This window comes from Bombina bombina, chromosome 11, assembly GCF_027579735.1.
Source record: "Bombina bombina isolate aBomBom1 chromosome 11, aBomBom1.pri, whole genome shotgun sequence".
NCBI classification, from domain to species: domain Eukaryota; kingdom Metazoa; phylum Chordata; class Amphibia; order Anura; family Bombinatoridae; genus Bombina; species Bombina bombina.
In genome coordinates, this window is record NC_069509.1 from 22,880,859 (window position 1) to 22,904,194 (window position 23,336).

Here is a 23,336-nt window from a genome sequence, read left to right on the forward strand (position 1 = left end):
CATTCGACCGAAACCATACGAGAAAGGAGAAACTATAGGGTGCAGTGGTGACTGGAGTTTAATTAAAATTTAGACCTGCCGTAAAAAACAGGGCGGGCCGTGGACTGACTACACTACAAGAGAAATGAATTTATCAGGTAAGCATAAATTATATTTTCTCTTGTTAAGTGTAGTCAGTCCACGGGTCATCCATTACTTATGGGATACCAATACCAAAGCTAAAAGTACACGGATGACGGGAGGGACAAGGCAGGATCTTTACACGGAAGGAACCACTGCCTGTAGAACCTTTCTCCCAAAAACAGCCTCCGAAGAAGCAAAAGTGTCAAATTTGTAAAATTTTGAAAAAGTGTGAAGTGAAGACCAAGTTGCAGCCTTGCAAATCTGTTCAACAGAGGCCTCATTCTTAAAGGCCCAAGTGGAAGCCACAGCTCTAGTAGAATGAGCTGTAATCCTTTCAGGAGGCTGCTGTCCAGCAGTCTCATAGGCTAAACGTATTATACTACGAAGCCAAAAAGAGAGAGAGGTAGCCGAAGCCTTTTGACCTCTCCTCTGTCCAGAGTAAACGACAAACAGGGAAGAAGTTTGATGAAAATCTTTAGTTGCCTGTAAGTAAAACTTCAAGGCCCGGACTACGTCCAGATTATGCAAAAGTCGTTCCTTCTTTGAAGAAGGGTTAGGACACAATGATGGAACAACAATCTCTTGATTGATATTCCTGTTAGAAACTACCTTAGGTAAGAACCCAGGTTTAGTGCGCAGAACTACCTTGTCTGAATGAAAAATCAGATAAGGAGAATCACAATGTAAGGCAGATAACTCAGAGACTCTTTGAGCCGAGGAAATAGCCATCAAAAACAGAACTTTCCAAGATAACAGCTTGATATCAACGGAATGAAGCGGTTCAAACGGAACGCCTATCAGAACGTTAAGAACTAAGTTTAAGCTCCACGGCGGAGCAATAGTCTTAAACACAGGCTTAATCCTAGCCAAGGCTTGACAAAAGGCCTGAACGTCTGGAACTTCTGCCAGACGTTTGTGCAGAAGAATAGACAGAGCCGAAATCTGTCCCTTTAACGAACTATCAGATAAACCCTTTTCTAAACCCTCTTGTAGAAAAGACAATATCCTAGGAATCCTAACCTTACTCCATGAGTAGCCCTTGGATTCGCACCAATATAAATATTTACGCCATATTTTATGGTAAATTTTCCTGGTAACAGGTTTCCTAGCCTGTATTAAGGTATCAATCACTGACTCCGAGAATCCACGCTTTGATAGAATCAAGCGTTCAATCTCCATGCAGTCAGCTTCAGAGAAATTAGATTTGGATGTTTGAAAGGACCCTGCATCAGAAGGTCCTGTCTCAGAGGCAGAGACCATGGTGGACAGGACGACATGTCCACTAGATCTGCATACCAGGTCCTGCGTGGCCACGCAGGCGCTATTAGAATCACTGATGCTCTCTCCTGTTTGATCCTGGCAATCAATCGAGGAAGCATCGGGAATGGTGGAAACACATAAGCCATGTTGAAGACCCAAGGTGCTGTCAGAGCATCTATCAGCACCGCTCCCGGGTCCCTGGACCTGGATCCGTAACAAGGAAGCTTGGCGTTCTGGCGAGACGCCATGAGATCCAGATCTGGTTTGCCCCAACGATGAAGCAGTTGTGCAAAGACCTCCGGATGAAGTTCCCACTCCCCTGGATGAAAGGTCTGGCGACTTAGAAAATCCGCCTCCCAGTTCTCCACGCCTGGGATGTGGATCGCTGACAGGTGGCAAGAGTGAGACTCTGCCCAGCGAATTATCTTTGAGACTTCCAACATCGCTAGGGAACTCCTTGTTCCTCCTTGATGGTTGATGTAAGCCACAGTCGTGATGTTGTCCGACTGAAACCTGATGAACCTGAGAGATGCTAACTGAGGCCAAGCCAGAAGAGCATTGAAAATTGCTCTTAATTCCAGAATGTTTATTGGAAGGAGTCTCTCCTCCTGAGTCCATGATCCCTGAGCCTTCAGGGAATTCCAGACTACGCCCCAACCTAGAAGGCTGGCGTCTGTTGTTACAATCGTCCAATCTGGTCTGCGGAAGGGCATCCCCTTGGACAGATGTGGCCGAGAAAACCACCATAGAAGAGAATCTCTGGTCTCTTGATCCAGATTTAGCAGAGGGGACAAATCTGAGTAATCCCCATTCCACTGACTTAGCATGCACAATTGCAGCGGTCTGAGATGCAGGCGCGCAAATGGAACTATGTCCATTGCCGCAACCATTAAGCCGATTGCCTCCATGCACTGAGCCACTGACGGGTGTTGAATGGCATGAAGGGCACGGCAAGCATTTAGAAGTTTTGATAACCTGGCCTCCGTCAGGTAAATTTTCATCTCTACAGAGTCTATAAGAGTCCCTAGGAAGGGAACTCTTGTAAGTGGCAATAGAGAACTCTTTTCCACGTTCACCTTCCACCCATGCGACCTCAGAAATGCCAGAACTATCTCTGTATGAGACTTGGCAGTTTGAAAGCTTGACGCCTGTATCAGGATGTCGTCTAGATACGGAGCCACCGCTATGCCTCGCGGTCTTAGTACCGCCAGAAGTGAGCCCAGAACCTTTGTAAAGATTCTTGGAGCCGTAGCTAACCCGAAGGGAAGAGCTACAAACTGGTAATGCCTGTCTAGGAAGGCAAATCTTAGATACCGGTAATGATCCTTGTGAATCGGTATGTGAAGGTAGGCATCCTTTAAATCCACTGTGGTCATGTACTGACCCTCTTGGATCATGGGTAGGATGGTTCGAATAGTTTCCATTTTGAACGATGGAACTCTTAGGAATTTGTTTAGGATCTTTAAGTCCAAGATAGGTCTGAAGGTTCCCTCTTTCTTGGGAACCACAAACAGGTTTGAATAGAATCCTTGTCCGTGTTCCGACCGCGGAACTGGGTGGATCACCCCCATTAGTAAGAGGTCTTGTACACAGCGTAGAAACGCCTCTTTCTTTATTTGGTTTGCTGATAACCTTGAAAGATGAAATCTCCCTCGTGGAGGAGAAGCTTTGAAGTCCAGAAGATATCCCTGAGATATGATCTCTAACGCCCAGGGATCCTGGACATCTCTTGCCCAAGCCTGGGCAAAGAGAGAAAGTCTGCCCCCCACTAGATCCGTTTCCAGATAGGGGGCCCTCACTTCATGCTGTCTTAGGGGCAGCAGCAGGTTTTCTGGCCTGCTTGCCCCTGTTCCAGGACTGGTTAGCTTTCCAGCCCTGTCTGTAGCGAGCAACAGCTCCTTCCTGTCTTGGAGCGGAGGAAGTTGATGCTGCTCCTGCCTTGAGGTTACGAAAGGCACGAAAATTAGACTGTTTAGCCTTTGGTTTGGCCCTGTCTTGAGGCAGAGCATGGCCCTTACCTCCAGTAATGTCAGCGATAATTTCTTTCAAGCCGGGCCCGAATAAGGTCTGCCCTTTGAAAGGAATATTAAGCAATTTAGATTTAGAAGTCACATCAGCTGACCAGGATTTAAGCCACAGCGCTCTGCGTGCTTGAATGGCGAATCCGGAGTTCTTAGCCGTAAGTTTGGTTAAATGTACGACGGCATCAGAAACAAATGAGTTAGCTAGCTTAAGGGCTTTAAGCTTGTTCATAATTTCATCCAATGGAGCTGTGCGAATGGTCTCTTCCAGAGACTCAAACCAGAATGCCGCCGCAGCAGTGACAGGCGCGATGCATGCCAGGGGTTGTAAGATAAAACCTTGTTGAACAAACATTTTCTTAAGGTAACCCTCTAACTTTTTATCCATTGGATCTGAAAAAGCACAGCTATCCTCCACCGGGATAGTGGTGCGCTTAGCCAAAGTAGAAACTGCTCCCTCCACCTTAGGGACCGTCTGCCATAAGTCCCGTGTGGTGGCGTCTATTGGAGACATTTTTCTAAAAATAGGAGGGGGTGAAAAGGGCACACCGGGTCTATCCCACTCCTTGTTAACAATTTCTGTAAGCCTTTTAGGTATAGGAAAAACGTCAGTACACACCGGTACCGCAAAGTATTTATCCAGCCTACATACTTTCTCTGGAATTGCAACCGTGTTACAATCATTCAGAGCCGCTAATACCTCCCCTAGCAATACGCGGAGGTTCTCAAGCTTAAATTTAAAATTTGAAATCTCTGAATCCAGTTTACCTGGATCAGACCCGTCACCCACAGAATGAAGCTCTCCGTCCTCATGTTCTGCAAATTGTGACGCAGTATCAGACATGGCTCTACCATTATCAGCGCACTCTGTTCTTACTCCAGAGTGATCGCGCTTACCTCTTAATTCTGGCAATTTAGATAGTACTTCTGTCATAACAGTAGCCATGTCTTGCAAAGTGATTTGTATGGGCCGCCCTGATGTACTTGGCGCCACAATATCACGCACCTCCTGAGCGGGAGGCGAAGGTACTGACACGTGAGGAGAGTTAGTCGGCATAACTTCCCCCTCGTTGTCTGGTGATAATTTCTTAACATATAAAGTTTGACTTTTATTTAAAGTGACATCTATACATTGAGTGCACAAATTTCTATTGGGCTCCACATTGGCCTTTAAACATAGTGAACAAACAGATTCATCTGTGTCAGAAATGTTTAAACAGACTAGCAATGATACTAGCAAACTTGGAAAAAAAAAAACTTTTAAATAAATTTACAAGCTATATAAAAAAACGCTACTGCGTCTTTAAGAAGCATAAAAAAGTGTCACAGTTGAATTAACAATGAACCAAATTAGTTAAAGCAACCAAATTTCTACAGTAAATGTATAAAGTTAGCAGAGGATTGCACCCACCAGCAAAGGATGATTAACCCCTTAATACCCAAAACGGATAACAATTGTAATAATTAACGTTTTTATCACAGTCAAACACACTGTCACAGATCTGCTGTGACTGATTACCTCCCTCAAAACTAGTTTTGTAGACCCCTGAGCTCTGTAGAGACGTCCTGGATCATGGAGGAAGAAATAAGAAGGCTGTGACTGAATTCTTTACTGCGCAACAAAGCGCTAAAATAGGCCCCTCCCACTCATATTACAACAGTGGGGAAGCTCAATAAACTGTTTTTGTATAGAAAAAATGACAGCCATGTGGTAAAAATCATGCCCATAAAGTTTTATCACCAAGTACCTCAGAAAAAACGATTAACATGCCAGTAAACGTTTTATAATTTAAAGTTATGAAGTGTTATTAATAAGCCTGCTGCCAGTCTCTTTCACTGCAGTGAAGGCTCAGATATTACTTCAGTATTAACAGTATTTTCTGAGTGAAATTCCATTCCCTAGAAAAATACCTCTGTGTATACATACATACTTATCAGCCTGATACCAGTCGCTACTACTGCATTTAAGGCTGCACTTACATTACATCGGTATTAGCAGTATTTTCTCAGTCAATTCCATTCCTTAGAAAATAATTTACTGCACATACCTCCTTGCAGGTGGGCCCTGCATGCTATTCCCTGTTCTGAAGTTACCTCACTCCTCAGAATGGCCGAGAACAGCAAGTGGATCTTAGTTACGTCCGCTAAGATCATAGAAAACTCAGGCAGATTCTTCTTCTAATGCTGCCTGAGGACAAACAACACACTCCGGTGCCGTTTAAAATAACAAACTTTTGATTGAAGAAATAAAAACTAAGTTTAAAACACCACAGTCCTCTCACACGTCCTATCTTTAGTTAGGTGCAAGAGAATGACTGGATATGACGTAGAGGGGAGGAGCTATGTAGCAGCTCTGCTTGGGTGATCCTCTTGCACTTCCTGTTGGGGAGGAGATATAATCCCATAAGTAATGGATGACCCGTGGACTGACTACACTTAACAAGAGAAATAGAAAGATTGCCTGGTTCTGGCAGCCAGACAGATCTCTTCTTTTGTGGTATATTTCAGTAGCCTCAAGATTACATCCCGAGGTGAAGCAGGAGGTTTAGTAGGAAGTCGTAAGGCTCTGTGAACTCTTTCTATAGTTTATTCTGAAGAGTAGGGGACTGGGCATAAAAAAGTGGAATAAATCTTTCACATAGCTGCTCTTGGGTGATCTCTTCTGGTATTCCCCTAATGCTAACATTATTCCTCCTTCTGTTATCTAGATCTTCAATTTTTTCTTGCAAGTTTTGTATCATTGAATCCTGGATAGAGAAATGCTGGGTGTTAGAACTAACTAGGTTGTTTAGATTGTCTTGACCATCTTCCAGATAGTCCATTCTAGATCCCAGTTTGTTTAGGTCTTTCTTCAGATCTCTTATTTCTTCTTTTATAAAGAACTTCAAGGATTCAAGATCTGTTTTGGATGGCAAACCTGTTATTTGTGACTGAATAACTAGCAGCGAGTCTTGCTGATTTCCAGACATATCTGGTTAGGTGTCTGAGGAAAGCACCTCCTGGGGCTGTAGTTTATCTGGTGCAGGCTGCTCAGATGTTTGAAAAAAGGTAGAGACAGAAGGGGCCAAATATGGATGTTTATTATGCTTGTCTGGTTTGTTCCCTTTCTTGGCTGTCATTACAACTATATAACTAGGCAGGAGTGTTTTGTCTGTAAGACCAGCAGTCCTGAGTATTTTGTCTAGAGGTTAGTTAGACTCACTGGTAATAATATTTTTAAATGAGATCTTGATTTCCACAAGTTCCCCCTCCGTGGAATTTGAATTTATTGATTATAATACAGACAACCTTAATCTGGGTATGGTTAGGTTAATATGTTTTTCCAGGTATTCTGGGTTTCTTACATCTTACATTTAGTCCTGTGGGTATCTTACGGCCTCTGTTCTTGGCTTATATTATTTGTATAAACCCACTCGGTTTTCCCATGTGGGTGGCAGTTCTGTTGCTCGCCTATGTGTTTTTATGCCTCGTTATATTTTAATACCCCTTTAGTTTTATTATTACCCAGTAGCCTGGGACCGGCCCTTCTGATGCCAATAAGAGTGTAACTCACAGATCTCAGATGGATTGTCCCACCTGGGCCTCAATGAAGCCGATCCTCTGTGATTCACAGCCCAAAACAAGCTCTTTGTTGTTTTCTACTGACGGAGCTGATGTTAATGGCTGTGTCTCAATCCGTTTCGGCAAGGTGACCCAATTTCAGATGTGGGCACTCTGTGTCAGAGTTCTCTCTGAGCGTGTGGTCAGGTCAATGAGTAAAGATTGCGTCGGCGTCTCCCGTATCTTTCTCCTCAGCATTCAGCGCAACAAGGCTCAGGGAACCTTTTAGGTCTGTGGATATCTGTGATAGCTCTGTATTAATCCTTCTTGGAGTGATCTTGGCCATTCCTATTTCCGTTATGGGATTATAATGCCCTGACAGCTAAGTAGATCGTTTATAGTGCTGCCATGTCCCAGCATGGTGAAGCTCCGCCCCCAGTGTTCTATGTATTTATAAATAGATATTCCTATATATAGCTGTATATATCTATACCTATAAATAATCATCAGATATATAAAGAAATATGTATTGATGGATAAATAGAACAAATTCAGCTATGTGAAGAACATTGGAATGTGAAATGTGAAATATAAACCCCCTCCCACCTTGTGCATCACATAGAAGTTTCAAATACTAGGCTGTCTAATTTAGTACTAATTATTATTATTGTTACTAATTCATTACCCGACACCTGGCAGCTCAAGTTATTGTTATTACTATTATTATTATTATTATTATTATTAATAATAATAATAATAATAATACAAAATAATAAACGTGTATTTACACACACATATATATATATATATATATATATATATATATATATATAATTCAAGTAAAGGATAAGCACTCTTTAACCCCAAATTGAGGTAAGCATATACCAGGGTGCATGTGTCAGATATAAACAGTCCAGAGCAAAGACAGCACTCACTGGATTTAAGTAAAAAATAACTTTTATTGAAAAGAAATCCCGGATGTCAGGATTACATTACGCTCCTTAAGCTGGGTGATGCCATTTGACAAAGGTGTCTGTGGATGTAACATATCTCAGCCTAATGTCACTATCCCTTTAAGACTGCCTTTCCTGATTCTGACACTCATACTGTTTTGGGCAGTATTTACATTCAGCTTGCCTGCCTGATTAATCATTCATGCACCTGATTCCCTCAGCCTCTTTTTAAGCCTTCTCAGGTCTAATGTGCTTTGCATTAACTTTGAAGTTGTGATCCTGAACAACAGAGGTCTGTGACTGTTTCCTGCATGAATTCTACCAACTTATTCAAGCTACAGCCTTTCCTATGCTTAAAATCATCAAATCACAAGTATTTCCATTTTGTTACCTGGACACTGCTACTTAACAAACTCTGAACTTTATTATAAATCAAGTATACTTTTGGTTATCATCACTCCCTAATTTTTACAACAGCATCTTACTCAGAACTTTATAACTATTCTCTGCTACAAGTTGTCATAGCTGAAATATCATTTTACAAATATGTTAACATATTCCGAACTCTGCATCTATGTGTTCAGTTAAAAGCTTTCATGTGATTCTCCAATATATGCACAAACAGTAATTGATGCCTAAAGCTTGCAACTTGACTATCACCTGTGTTGCTCTGCTTATTACTGACATACAGCTATATATAATATTATATATTGTGAAACTGCAACAAACCTTAGTTTGCATATATATGCACAAACAGTAATTAATGCCTAAAACTTGCAACTTGTCTATCACCTGTGCTGCTCTGCTTAATTCTGACATACAACTCTATATAATATTATGTACTGTGAACCTGCAACAAACCTTAGTTTGCATCTAAGTGTCAATCTTCTACCAGTTTACTCTGAAGCCTGAACATTCCACATTGCTATATTTTTCTCTCATTGAATCCTGCAGCTACTCCTATTAACTAACTATAAGTCACAGTGAAGCCAGAATATATTGTATACAAATGTTGCACTCTCCATGAATTCTACAATAACTTCTAGCAACTATGAATCACAGAATATCATCTATCCACGTCCAGGATACTCTTCCCCGGGTCAGGGGTCGGTGTCTTCAAATCCCTACCACTGCCCTGAGGGTCTGTATCCTGAGCGCATGTACACCGGAACATGACAGAAAGTTAATGCCTAAAAAAGGGATCTGCAGTGGTAGTGGATGCACCGACCCTCAAAGGAAAATAAAAAAAAATACAACCTATCTCAGACCCAAGCTATCCCTAAAGGAAAAACAGACGATTTTCATACTTTTAAAAATTTAAAGACACAGTACTCCCATTCTAGACAACCCTCTACTTATGTTCGTGATTTCCATTTTGGTAAAACTGATTCTGACTATGAAAATGAAGAGGAAGTATCCATAGATTCAGCAGAAAAAAATCAGATCTTTAAAGATTTAAAGAGACAGAACCACTTTTCTAAAATATCATCTACTCATGTTCGTTACTTCCAATTTGGTGAAACTGATTCTGAGTCTGACTATGTAAATGAAGAGGATGTATTCATAGATTCAGCAGAAAAAAATCAGACCTTTAAAGATTTAACCCTTTGAGTGCTAAGCACTTTCCCACCTGGGTGCTAAGGTTTTCTTAAAGGGTTTTTTATTTAATATTTTTAAAAGTATTTTACTTTTTTAAAAATTTATTTAAGATCCCCAGGTTAGGCGATTACCTTTCCAATGGTGGGTCTTGGGGGTCTGTAGCTGCTTAGATGCCTGAGATACAGGCTTCTAAGCAGCATGCCCCCTGCTCCTATATTTAACATTGTTAATGTTAAATAAAGTTGCGCGGTGACGTCATCACGTTTATTGCGCGTGACGTCACCACGCAAAACGGAAGCCCTGGCGATGCCTTTCATCATGCAGCACCGATCGCCGGGGTAGGAGCGGGTGGGAGCCCCAGATCTCCCTCAAGTTGGGAGAGTGCTAGTGATGGCTCTGAGCCGTCATTAGCACCAGAGTGGGAAACTCTGTGATGGCTCAGAGCCGTCATTAGCACTCAAGGGGTTAAAGAGACAGGACTACTGTTCCAGAATACCATCTACTCCTCCTCCTGTTTGTAATTCCCATCCTGGTGATACTGACTCTGAGTCTGAATATGTCAACGAGGAGGATGACTTCACAGATCCAGCTGAACTGGCCCTAGACTGGTATGAGCGCAACTTTAATTCACCACAAACTCAGACAAAACCTCAACCTATTGGCTATAATGACATCCTTGGAAGCTATATTTACAATATAGATGATACAGACAGCTCCCATCATGAAACCTCTCATGGAAATACTGATCTTCCTATTTCTGATATTCCCATGGATTCTATAGATTGGACAGATTCAGAGCTGGAAGAAGAGCCATCTGGTTTACAGACTGCTGTTTGGAGAAATGGTCCCCTCAACTACTATGATGATTTATTACTTCAGAATTATGCATCCAGTGATGAAGAGGATTTCTGTTCCCAACCTGATATAAGGTACTCCAGGCCACAGTGGCACCACCCTAAGAAGCCTCATATTGGGAAGAAATATCAGTTATCTAAGCTCTCTTTCTGCCTAAGCTCTCTTTCTGCCTACAGAAAATCAGAAGCGTAAAGAGGAAACTCAGCCTGAATCTCCTGTTTAATTTTCTGTTATGCCAGATCCTCTATTGCCTCATGATACACTCCACACCAAGCTGGATGTTGTCTCTAGTCGCCATCAGTCTGTTTTTGAAGCACTTAATGGTTTATCTTCTCAAACTCTACAATTACAAACACTGCTTTCAACTACTGATTCCTTACATCCCTCTCATGGTGCCTCAATGTCTGTAAACCCTGTGCTAGAAGCAAAAGATAATTTTGTTCCAGATATACAACCTTTCAGTTTTCCAGAGGTAGTCCCTGGAGAATTTAGCCCTGAAATTCAAACTCAAATAAGTATGCCTGCTGAACCCCAGAAAACCTCTCAGTCAGAATCTTGTATCACAATTCCTCTGCATCTACCTGAGAGTGGCATATTTCAGTATACTCCACCTTTTCAAATTTCTTCTGTTACTGCATCTAAGAAAATTTTTTCCTTGGGTGATACTGCGCATCAACCTACATTTTCTACTACATCTGTTCCCTGTACAGCAATTCCTAATACTGAACCCTGTGAGGACAACATTGAACCTAGTTCTCAAGTGGACGTTCTTGACCCTGAAACTTGTACAAAAGTTCTTCAAGAACATTCCCCAGTGGCTATTCCTGTCCCTGTTTTCCATGATGATACTACTAAACCTGACATCAAGGTGGACTCTCCTGTTTTTGACCCTGGTATGGGTATTCCTTTGTTTAACCCAGAAATGGGTGTAATAATACTTGTTCCTGAAGATAGCCATGCCCTCACTCAGAAGCGAGTATGGTTCTTGGCTCTAAAGTGGATCTTGTAAATTCTTAGTTTGTGAACCCTGAAGAAAGCCTTGCCCTCTGCTCAGAAGAGAGTATGGTTCCTGGCTCTAAACTGGGTTCTTTTTCTATAGTTGAACCTTGCCCTGGCATGGGCATTCCTTCACCCGATCCTACTGAGGATATTCCTGAACTTTGCCCAGATGTGGATATTCCTGAACCTTGCCCAGATGTGGGTACTTCTGAACCTTGCCCTGGTGTGGGCATTCATATACCTGATCCTAGTGAGGACACTCTTGATTCAGAATCCAGTAAAGACACATTTGATATTGAACCAGAAGAAGGCAAGAACTGGTCAACTCTTGCTCTCTACACTCCTATCTCCTACTTTGAAGAAAGCCCTGCTATTAGGTTAGAAGTGGCTATAGCTTTTTCTTTTGGAGTATATCTAATCCTTAGCCAAGAGGTTAATTCTGAGGATACTCAAATCTCTGACCCAAAGGTGGTTAATCTGGTTATCAATCCAGAATGCTGCATCTCTATTTCTGAAGTTGAGGAAAGCTTATTCATATGTCTTGGACTGGGTGCCTTTTCATTGGCTGTGTACATGGTCATCTATCATGAAGAACATCCGCCTATCAACTCTCAGCATGATTCTGTGGTAGGAAGCTCATTGTATGTCACGTTCATGCATTCTCACGATGACTACAAGAAAATTGACTTCAGGTTTTACTCTCATCATTGTCAAGATCTTTTGATACCTGAATTCCATGGCCTTTGCTTTGTCATTTTACTTTTTCAAGAGATCTCCAACCCTCCTTTCTTGATTTCCGATTGGACTCACTACCTCCATACACCTACTACCGGCTCTTCATATCATTTTTGTTCTCTCCCTTTTGGATTGCATTCGGAGGTCGCCTTTAAGGAGGGGGTTCTGTAACCTATCTCATCCTAATGTCACTATCCCTTTAAGACTGCCTTTCCTGATTCTGACACTCATGCTGTTTTGGGCAGTATTTACATTCAGCTTGCCTGCCTGATTAATCATTCATGCACCTGATTCCCTCAGCCTCTTTTTAAGCCTTCTCAGGTCTAATGTGCTTTGCATTAACTTTGAAGTTGTGATCCTGAACAACAGAGGTCTGTGACTGTTTCCTGCATGAATTCTACCAACTAATTCAAGCTACAGCCTTTCCTATGCTTAAAATCATCAAATCGCAAGTATCCAAATAATTCCATTTTGTTACCTGGACACTGCTACTTAAACTCTGAACTTTATTATAAATCAAGAAAACTTTTGGTTATCATCACTCTCTAATTATTACAACAGCATCTGACTCAGAACTTTATAACTATTCTCTGCTACACGTTGTCATAGCCAAAATATCATTCTACAAATATGTTAACATATTCCGAACTCTGCATCTATGTGTTCAGTTAAAAGCTTTCATGTGATTCTCCAATATATGCACAAACAGTAATTGATGCCTAAAGCTTGCAACTTGACTATCACCTGTGCTGCTCTGCTTGTTACTGACATACAGCTATATATAATATTATGTGCTGTGAACCTGCAACAAACCTTAGTTTGCATCTAAGTGTCAATCTTCTACCAGTTTACTCTGAAGCCTGAACATTCCATATTGCTATATTTTTCTCTCATTGAATCCTGCAGCTACTCCTATTAACTAACTATAAGTCACAGTGAAGCCAGAATATATTGTATACAAATGTTGCACTCTCCGTGAATTCTACAATAACTTCTAGCAACTATGAATCACAGAATATCATCTATCCACGTCCAGGATACTCTTCCCCGGGTCAGGGGTCGGTGTCTTCAAATCCCTACCACTGCCCTGAGGGTCTGTATCCTGAACGCATGTACACCGTAACATGACAGTGAACACCGAAACGTCATGGGACTATGCTTTTAACTTTTTTCAATAAAAGTTATTTTTTTACTTAAATCCAGTGAGTGCTGTCTTTGCTCTGGACTATATATATATATATATATATATACAGTGGCAATAAAAGTTAGAACAAAACTTTAAAGTGCCATAAAACAGGTTATGATCTGTGCATATCCTAAAAGGGCAAATTAAGTAAAATAGTTTGCATAAAATTATTTTTTTTAAATTACTGGCAAGTTTTTAAAAATGATTTTCAAAAATAAGTAAAATTAGTTACAAAGCCATGCTGTGTGGAGCAGTCTGCTCCACCCACCTTATCAGTGTTTAGACACAGGCATTGTATTTCAACTGAGTTCACAGGTTCTATGCATGCTCCAGCAGATAATCCCTATGCACGTTTGCATTCTACCAAAACAACAATAGATATAGATACAGCCATTAAAGGAAATGGGCGGGGGGAGTTAGAGCTTTACAATTCAAAAACTTAAAAGAAAGGGTTAATGGGGAGGCACTGCAGTATAAATTTGCAGGCAAAGTATTTAAAGTACAAATTATTATATTTTGTCTCTATCCCAACTTGTTTTATGTCCCTTTAAAAAACAAGATCCATTTAAATTCACATAAGCATCTCACACACATTTATATTCAGCATTTGGTCTCTTATCGATGTGATTGAGTTCTGTGTGATGTTACAGAGTATAACATTTATATTTCCATCTAAAGCACAAACATAAAACACATTTTATACCTGGTCTTTTGATGAGCTGCTTTATAGGATTCAGCTTATCAGTCATCACTCCATGGTTATCTACATTTATATACTGTTTATCCTGCACACTGAATAGGAAGAGGTCCTTGGTCAGTCTCTTGATGCTGGGCTGGTTCTGCAGAATCGTGTCCTTCGCTACAGAACCGCTGTCATCCAGGTCATCAATCACCACAATCACCTTCTCTTTTCCTTTGTATGAATAAGACATCAAAATTGTTATAGTTATCTCTTATGCTTTGCAGGAAGAACAAGGGCCCAATGGCACTACTAAATAATCAAGAGGGATCTAATAAAAAATTCAAAGGGTAAGAAGAGATTAAATATACTTCTACCTTTTTACTATAACGTGCAATAGGTGCTATGTACTGGCAACTATTTGTGGAGAATGGTGACACAGGGTCACCAATTTATGTACTTTTTATAGCACTCAACAACCCTCAAAACAAACTAGAATGAAAGAGATACAATTGGCGGGTATTCAAGGGATTGCAATATTAAAACTTAACATTTATTAAAGGCATTTTATAAAATAATAGATAGACAATACATTTAAAATCACAGGAAATAACAATAGCCAAAAAAAGATATGACGCAATAATGTCTGCAGTGAATGAAATCCACTTGGTATTTTAATCATACATGGAACTATATCTCCATTAAATCAAAAGTATATAATTGGAAAATAAACTTAATCTAGAAAAGACCTAGGATGAATTTATATCCATAGTCATGTAGTGAATATTCTCCATACTATTAGGTATTTACGTGGATTGGGGTCCTGTGATATGATTCAATGTACCAGAGCATACTGTCCTATGGATATTTATTAGTGATTATGGAACATTGTGGTGTTCCATATACTTAAAAGTTACAGAATAAATTCCTTAAGTAATAAATCATATAATTATACTAACAAATGGTATTTTGCAACTAAAAAGAGTTTTATTTATGTATGCAATTGCCTGCTTTATTAGTTCCTAGATTGAAAATGTGTATTAACTCAAAAGAGGGATCCAGATCAGGTATATGCGGACCTTATATAAATTTGCTGTAAAAATAGATCCTTTTAATATCGTTAAACTAAGATTGTAGTTGGATAATTAGTTATCTAGAACTTCAATCTGAATCTCAAACCAATATCTAGAAAGCAGCGTTATTAATCTTAGATGATACCCTGATAAATGTATCTTCGCAAAAATCTAATTGGTGTTAACAGTCATTTTATAAAGTAATCCTTATCATTCAAGGTAAGATCAGGCTACATTTATTTCTTTGAGTGTCTTTTAATGCTGCTATAGTAACAATGATTCTTGAAATGATTTAGCTAACAGATAATATTTGGCAGCTTAATTTTGTAGCCTTTGCCTGTTTTATTGGTACCAGGATTGTAAATATAAATCATTGGCTCTAAAGAGATTGATATCAAGTGTCTAAGAAACTTATGTAGTTCTGCTGCAGTTAATAGTTAAATATTTGTAGCAATATCGTAACATCTGCTACACAGATGACAAACTTATATTGTTATGTTATAACTAGATGTTTAACGTTGTTATCTGTATCACAAACAAATATCTAGGTGGCAGCGTTTTCAATATTTAATAATACCCTAACAGATATACTTAGGCAAAAAATCTCCTGACCAATATACTTTAGCAAGAATCTCAGTAGCGACATCTCAGCAGAACTACATAAGTTTCTTAGACACTTGGGGAGGTAGTTATCAACGCATCTACTTTACCTGCCTTCGCCGGCCCAATACGCCCGCCTAAGCTCGCCTACCATCGCCGCCACGGACCTGAAAAATTTTGCCTAAGTTATCAAAAAATCTGTCAAAAAGCCGCGCACCAAGTACGGGGCGATGAGCAGCGGACTGTGAGAGTTATCACTCATCCGATCTCGCTGCTCTTCTGCTTTTTGACAGCTTAATTGATAAGCTGTCACTAAGCACTCACACTAAACTACACTGTTCTACCCCCTATACCGGCACCCCCGGAGCCCCCCGCAACTAAATAAAGTTATTAACCCCTAAACCGCCACTCCTAGACCTCGCCGCAACTCTTATATATGTATTAACCCCTAAACCGCCGCTCCCGGACACCACCGCCACCTACATTATACCTAGTAACCCCTATCCTGCCCCCCCTATACGGCCGCCACCTATAATAAAGTTATTAATACCCTATCCTGCGGATCCCGGACCTCGCCGCAACTAAATAAATAGTTTAACCCTTAAACCGCCGCTCCTGGACCCCGCCGTAACCTATATTAAATTTATTAACCCCTAATCTGCCCCCCCTACACCGGCCCACCTATAATAAATGTATTAACCCCTATCCTGCCCCCCCTACACCGCTGCCACTGTAATAAAATTATTAACCCCTAAACCTAAGTCTAACACTAACCCTAACACCCCCCTAACTTAAATATTAATTCAATAAATCTAAATAATATTTCTCTTATTAACTAAATTAATCCTATTTAAAAATAAATACTTACCTTTAAAATAAACCCTAATATAGCTACAATATAAATAATAATTATATTGTAGCTATCTTAGGATTTATTTTTATTTTACAGGCAACTTTCAATTTATTTTAAATAGGTACCATAGCTATTAAATAGTTATTAACTATTTAATAGCTACCTAGCTAAAATAAAGAGAAATTTACCTGTAAAATAAAAACTAACCTAAGTTACAATTACACCTAACACTACACTATACTTAAATAAATTATTCCTATTTAAAACTAAATACTTACCTGTAAAATAAACCCTAAGATAGCTACAATATAATTAATAATTACATTGTAGCTATTTTAGGATTTATATTTATTTTACAGGTAACTTTGTATTTATTTTAGCTAGTTAGAATAGTTATTAAATAGTTATTAACTATTTAATAACTACCTAGCTAAAAGAAATACAAAATTACCTGTAAAATAAATCCTAACCTAAGTTACAATTAAACCTAACACTACACTATCATTAAATTAATTAAATAAATTAGCTACAAATAACTACAATTAAATTAAATAAACTAGCCCCCCAAAATAAAAAAATCCCTACCCTATTCTACATTAAAAAGTTACCAGCTCTATTACCTTACCAGCCCTTAAAAGGGCCTTTTGCGGGGCATGCCCCAAAGAATCCAGCTCTTTTGCCTGTAAAATAAAAATACAACCCCCCCAACATTAAAACCCACCACCCACATACCCCTAATCTAACCCAAACCCCTCTTAAATAAACCTAACACTACCCCCCTGAAGATCATCCTACCTTGAGCCGTCTTCAGCCAGCCGACCACCGATGGAACCGAAGAGGAGATCCGGAGCGACAGAAGTCATCATCCAAGGGGCGCAGAAGAAGTCTTCCATCGATGAAGTCAACATCCAGGCGGCGCTGAAGAGGTCTTCCATCCGATAGAAGTCTTCATCCAGGTGGCGTCTTCAATCTTCATCCATCCGGAGCGGAGCCATTTTCAGACGAGCTGACGCGGAGCCATCCTCTTCTTCCCGACGACTAACGACGAATGAAGGTTCCTTTAAGGGACGTCATCCAAGATGGCGTCCCTTCAATTCTGATTGGCTGATAGGATTCTATCAGCCAATCGGAATTAAGGTAGAAAAATCTGATTGGCTGATTCAATCAGCCAATCAGATTCAAGTTCAATCCGATTGGCTGATTGGTTCAGCCAATCGGATTGAACTTGAATCTGATTGGCTGATTCAATCAGCCAATCAGATTTTTCTACCTTAATTCCGATTGGCAGATAGAATCCTATCAGCCAATCGGAATTCGAGTGACGCCATCTTGGATGACGTCACTTAAAGGTACCGTCATTCGTCGTTAGGATAGGGGTTAGGATAGGGGTTAATAGGTATAATGTAGGTGGCGGCGGGGTTCGGGAGCGGCGGTTTAGGGGTTAATACATATATTATAGTTGCGGCGGGGACCGAGAGCGGCGGTTTAGGGGTTAACATATTTATTATAGCTTCCGGTGGGCTCCGGGAGCGGCGGTTTAGGAGTAAACACTTTATTTAGTTGCGGCGGTGTAGGGGGGGACAGATTAGGGGTGTTTAGACTCGGGGTACATGTTAGGGTGTTAGGTGTAGAAACTACCATAGGAATCAATGGGATGTCTGGCAGCAGCGAACATGAACTTTCGCTATGGTCAGACTCCCATTGATTCCTATGGGATCCGCCGCCTCCAGGGCGGCGGTTTGAAAACCAGGTACGCTGGGCCGGAAAAGTTCTGAGCGTACCTGCTAGTTTGTTGATAGCTAGCAAAAGTAGTCAGATTGTGCCGCACTTGTGTGCGGAACATTTGTAGTGACGTAAGCATCGATCTGTGTCGGACTGAGTCCGGCGGATCGAAGCTTACGTCACAAAATTCTACTTTTGACGGTGTCTAGGGCTTGATAACTAAGGCGAATCAGCCTCGCCACAAATACGCTGCGGAATTCCAGCGTATTTGAGGTTGACGGCTTGATAACTAGGGGCCTTGATATCAATCTCTTTAGAGCCAATAATTTATATTTACAATCCTGGTACCAATATAACAGGCAAACGGCTACAAAATTAAGCTGCCAAATATTATCTGTTAGCTAAATCATCTAAGATTAATAACGCTGCTTTCTAGATATTGGTTTGAGATTGAAGTTCTAGATAACTAATTATCCAACTACAATCTTAGTTTAATGATATCAAAAGGATCTATTTTTACAGCAGATTTATATAAGGTCCGCATATACCTGATCTCGATCCCTCTTTTGAGTTAATACACATTTTCAATCTAGGAACTAATACAGCAGGCAATTGCATACATAAATAAAACTCTTTTTAGTTGCAAAATACCATTTATTAGTATAATTATTCGATGATTTAATTTTACTTAAGGACTTTATTCTGTAACTTTTAAGTATATGGAACACCACAATGTTCCATAATCACTAATAAATATCCATAGGACAGTATGCTCTGGTACATTGAATCATATCACAGGACCCCAATTCACATAAATACCTAATAATATGGAGAATATTCACTACATGACTATGGATATAAATTCATCCTAGGTCTTTTCTAGATTAAGTTTATTTTCCAATTATATACTTTTGATTTAATGGATATATAGTTCCATGTATGATTAAAATACCAAGTGGATTTCATTCACTGCAGACATTATTGCGTCCTATCTTTTTTAGGCTAATGTTATTTCCTGTGATTTTAAATGTATTGTCTATCCATTATTTTATAAAATGCCTTTAATAAATGTTAAGTTTTAATATTACAATCCCTTGAATACTCTCCAATTGTATCTCTTTCATTCTAGTTTGTTTTGAGGGTTGTTGAGTGCTATCAAATGTACATAAATTGGTGACCCTGTGTCACCATTCTCCACAAATAATCTCTTATGCTTTGTCTATCTCTGTGTATTTCCTATAAATTTGCTGTGTATTTTAATTCTTTAGCTGCTGAGACATTTTCACCCCCAGTGCTGAGCTGTTTTGGAGTCTTTAGATGCTTCTCACGTTTAAGCCCTACTGTAGGCCATTTTTTTCAGTGAGAAACTCACATATAATATATTTTGTTTTGTTTCATCAGATTATTTATTTATTTATGTATATATCATGACATATAATAGTTTTTGTGGGGTTTTTTCCCCTCTAAATTCTATAGTAAAAAAAAAGAATGATTTATCCTCATGTAAATAAAGGCCTATGTGAATAGTTATAGAACTTTGATGTGCACATAGTGGCTCCCACGAGCCAACTTGTCTCTACTCAGATAAATGCACAAGGGGTCTTGGTGTCCCTAGGCCTTTTTGATGACCTGTTATAGGTGTATAGGAACCCCAGCCTGCGTAATTGTCTTCAAATGGTGAGTTTCTATGACTCAAAGGAGCTGAAATTGAGGGGGTTTTATTTTTACACCACTACCATTCAGCGCCCTGTTTCCTGCAGCAGCTCTGCACTTCTGGCTTTGTGATGTCATTGGCATCCCCAGATTCCCCCAGAGATACTAAACTGCTCAACCTTCTCATCAGTCTTAAGTGCAGGGCGGGCTGCAACCAGCTTTAAAAGAGTTTCCTGATATATTAATGTTTTGCAAGGCAGCAAAATACTATTGTCATTAAAAGATGTGTACTGTCCCTTTAATCATATACATTTTTATTTTTTGGAGTAATAAATATCATCTTACCTAGTAAACGTGATAACATGTTTAGTTCATCCTCATACAGAGAGTCTGTTACATCCGTGATATTAACTCTTCCTCTTCTCTTTGTGTGATACAAAATGGCAAAGTTGCATAGGGCTATATTTTCTCTCACGCTATGGTAGTTGTTATTGGTGATGTAAACAGGATGGACGTCCCCTACTGCTAGAAAAGTCAAGAGGTATGTGACCAACCAACTGTAGCAGCTCTCTCCATCTCTTGAGAAGATCCCCACGTGTCGTGACACCATTATTCAGCTATTGAGAAATAATCCCCAAAAGGTCAGCTGTTTATTGTACATAAAAGAGAATATACCATGACTGTCAAGGCTTAGTTTAAAGTCCATAGATTAGACCCAACTAGAACTTACAAATAGAGTATACAGCATCTAGAAATGCCAAACTAATTCCCTGGTATAATGCTGGGGAAACAGAAAAAGAGATACAGTAGGTGGTTATTAACATTTAAACCAAAGGGAACACTGAGGCATTTGGCTGGGACCCAGCTCCTTCCTTGTTAGGACTCAGGTACCATCTTTATGTTGATAATTATTTACTATACTAATATCCCCCTTTTAAAAATCTTATTTTGCTTTGACACTGTAGCCTGTGGAACAATTAAAAAATATCGTAAAGGTTTCCCACAATAATTAGTCACCAAGAAGCAAAAGTCCGGAGAGAGAACAGCACTATAGAGTGAAGAACTCCTAGCAAATAAATTTAGTGACAGAAAAGGCGTGTATATGCTAACTACTATACACAGAGGGAACCAAGGCAGTTACTTCCAGAGGTGAAAGGAGACAACTGCAAAAAACAGTTTGCATTTTAGACTACAACAAATACATGGATGGAGTAGATCTCTCTGACCAGATGATGAAGCCTTATCTCGCCGCAAGAAAAACCGAAATCTGGTATAAAAAGATTATTGTCTATATGATTCAGATGGCACTTTTTAATTTGTATATTTTGTACAAAATCTCTGCATCTGACAAAAATCTCTCCTACCTAAATTACCAAATAGAGGTGATTGCAAGACCTTTATTTTAAAACTAGGCGATAAGTCTGCCCAGAGGCTAAAGTTATAAAAAAAGCTAAAGTTAAAAAAAAAAAAAAAAGTTAAATTACAGGAAAAAAATAAACAAAGCTTCCCAAAATAAAAAATGTAAACCTAAACTAATACCCCAATAAAAAATAAAAATTACCCCCCAAAATGAAATCATCCCCTAATCTAATACTAAACTACCAATAGCCCTTAAAAGGGCCTTTAGTAGGGCATTGCCCTAAGTTAAACGGCTCTTTTACCTCTAAAAAATACTAAGTCCCCCATAAACCCCCCCACCCCCCACCCCCCAAAAAAAACCCACTAAAAATCTAAACTACCCATTGCCTCTGAAGGGGCATTTGTATGGGCATTCAGCTCGGCATTCAACTCTTTTTCAAGCCCCAAAAAACCCTAATCTAAAAAAACACCCCAAAAATGAAAATAAAATAGCCTAAACCTAAGCCCCAAATAGGTACTAACTGTTCCTGAAGTCCAGCGGAGAAGGTCTTTTTCCAGACGGATCCATCATCTTCTATCTTCATTCGGAGTGAAGGCGGCACAGAGCGGAGGTGCGGAGCTGTGTTCCCGATGCCCGGGTTCCCAGCGGCTGTGGTCCTTGGCGGTGGAAGCCTCGGCTGCTCCTCTTTATCTGATGTCCGTCGTAGACTAAAGATTGAATGCAAGGTACCACAATCAGTTTGGGGTACTTTGCATTCCTATTGGATGAAATTTTAAAAACTGCCAATAGGATTAAAGCTACTGAAATCCTATTTGTTGTTCAAATCAACCAATAAGATTTCAGTAGCTCTCATCCTATTAGCTGATTTTTAAAATTTCAGCCAATAGGAATGCAAAGTACCCCAATATATATGGGGAACCTTGCAATCAATCTTCAGTGTGCGACGAATGATCACATGAAGAGGAGCCTCCACGCCGCCGAGGACCTCTGCCATTGAAGATCCAGGCATCGGGAACACAGCTCCGCACCTCCGCACTGCCACACCCCTGCTCTGCCTTCACTCTGGATGAATATAGAAGATGATGGATCTGTCTGGAAGAAGACATTCTCCGCCGGACTTCAGGAACTGTAAGTACCTATTTGGGGCTTAGGTTTAGGCATTTTTTTAATTTTATTTATATTAGGGTATTTTTGGGCTTGAAAAAGAGCTGATTGTCCTTTTAAGGGCAGTAAAAGAGCTGAATGCCCTTTTAAGGGCAATGCCCATATAAATGCCCCTTTAGGGGCAATGGGTAGTTTAGTTTTCTTTTAGTGTTATTTTTTAAATTTTGGAGGGTTAGGTAGGTAGGGGGTTTATACTGTAAGTGGGACTTAGTATTTTTTAGAGGTAAAAGAGCTGTTTAATTTAGGTCAATGCCTTACAAAAGGCCCTTTTAAGGGCTATTGGTAGTTTAGATAAGGGTTTTTTTGGGGGGGATTTTTTATTTTCATAGGGATTAGGTATAATTTTTTTTATTTTTGATAATTTTGTGTATTTTTTTCTGTAATATTAGACTTTTATTTTTTGTAATTTTAAATAATTTTTTTGTAATTTAATGTTAGGTTTTATTTAAGTGTAACTTATTATTAGGGTTAATTTAGGGGGTGTTAGGTTAGGGGGCTTAGTAATTAAATTACGATGATATATACTGAGAGATGGAAGCAGTTATCAGATTCGCCAGCCCTGACACACTCCGTTTACACTATTCACTGCTGTTTTCTGTTCCCCGTGGATATGTACAGTACATTGCAATATAACGCCTGCTGCTTTGCCTTGTTCCCCAGACAACTGGATATAGAAATTTTTGGTTCTAAATTACGCATGGATAGCCATTACGTCCAGTCATCCTAACTGAAATGGCATTAAATACTTTGTTAAGCATACACAGTAAGTTGCCATTCGTTGTTGCCTCAGTGAATATGTAAACAGAGGAAACAATTATTAGAGCTTATTTCCAAAAGAATCCAAAAATGAACAAAAAGACAACATATCACATCAATAATTGTGTATGTAATGATTTCCACATAAAGGGGCACATGAGTAGACTGATCCAATGTTTGATACTGCATATGGAAAACATAGTAT

General features: G+C 39.7%; 1 protein-coding gene across 1 annotated transcript in view; it reads right to left on the reverse strand.

The window, feature by feature from the left end:
* Positions 1 to 23,336, reverse strand: part of LOC128642250 (uncharacterized) — a 79,741-nt gene that overhangs the window by 39,563 nt on the left and 16,842 nt on the right. The window contains exons 2-3 of the mRNA XM_053694953.1: positions 20,197 to 20,468; positions 13,975 to 14,184 (exon numbers count right to left, since the gene is read on the reverse strand). Of these exons, the coding sequence (XP_053550928.1) occupies positions 13,975 to 14,184; positions 20,197 to 20,461 (475 nt within the window). The 5' untranslated portion in view covers positions 20,462 to 20,468. The remainder of the gene's footprint in view (positions 1 to 13,974; positions 14,185 to 20,196; positions 20,469 to 23,336) is intronic.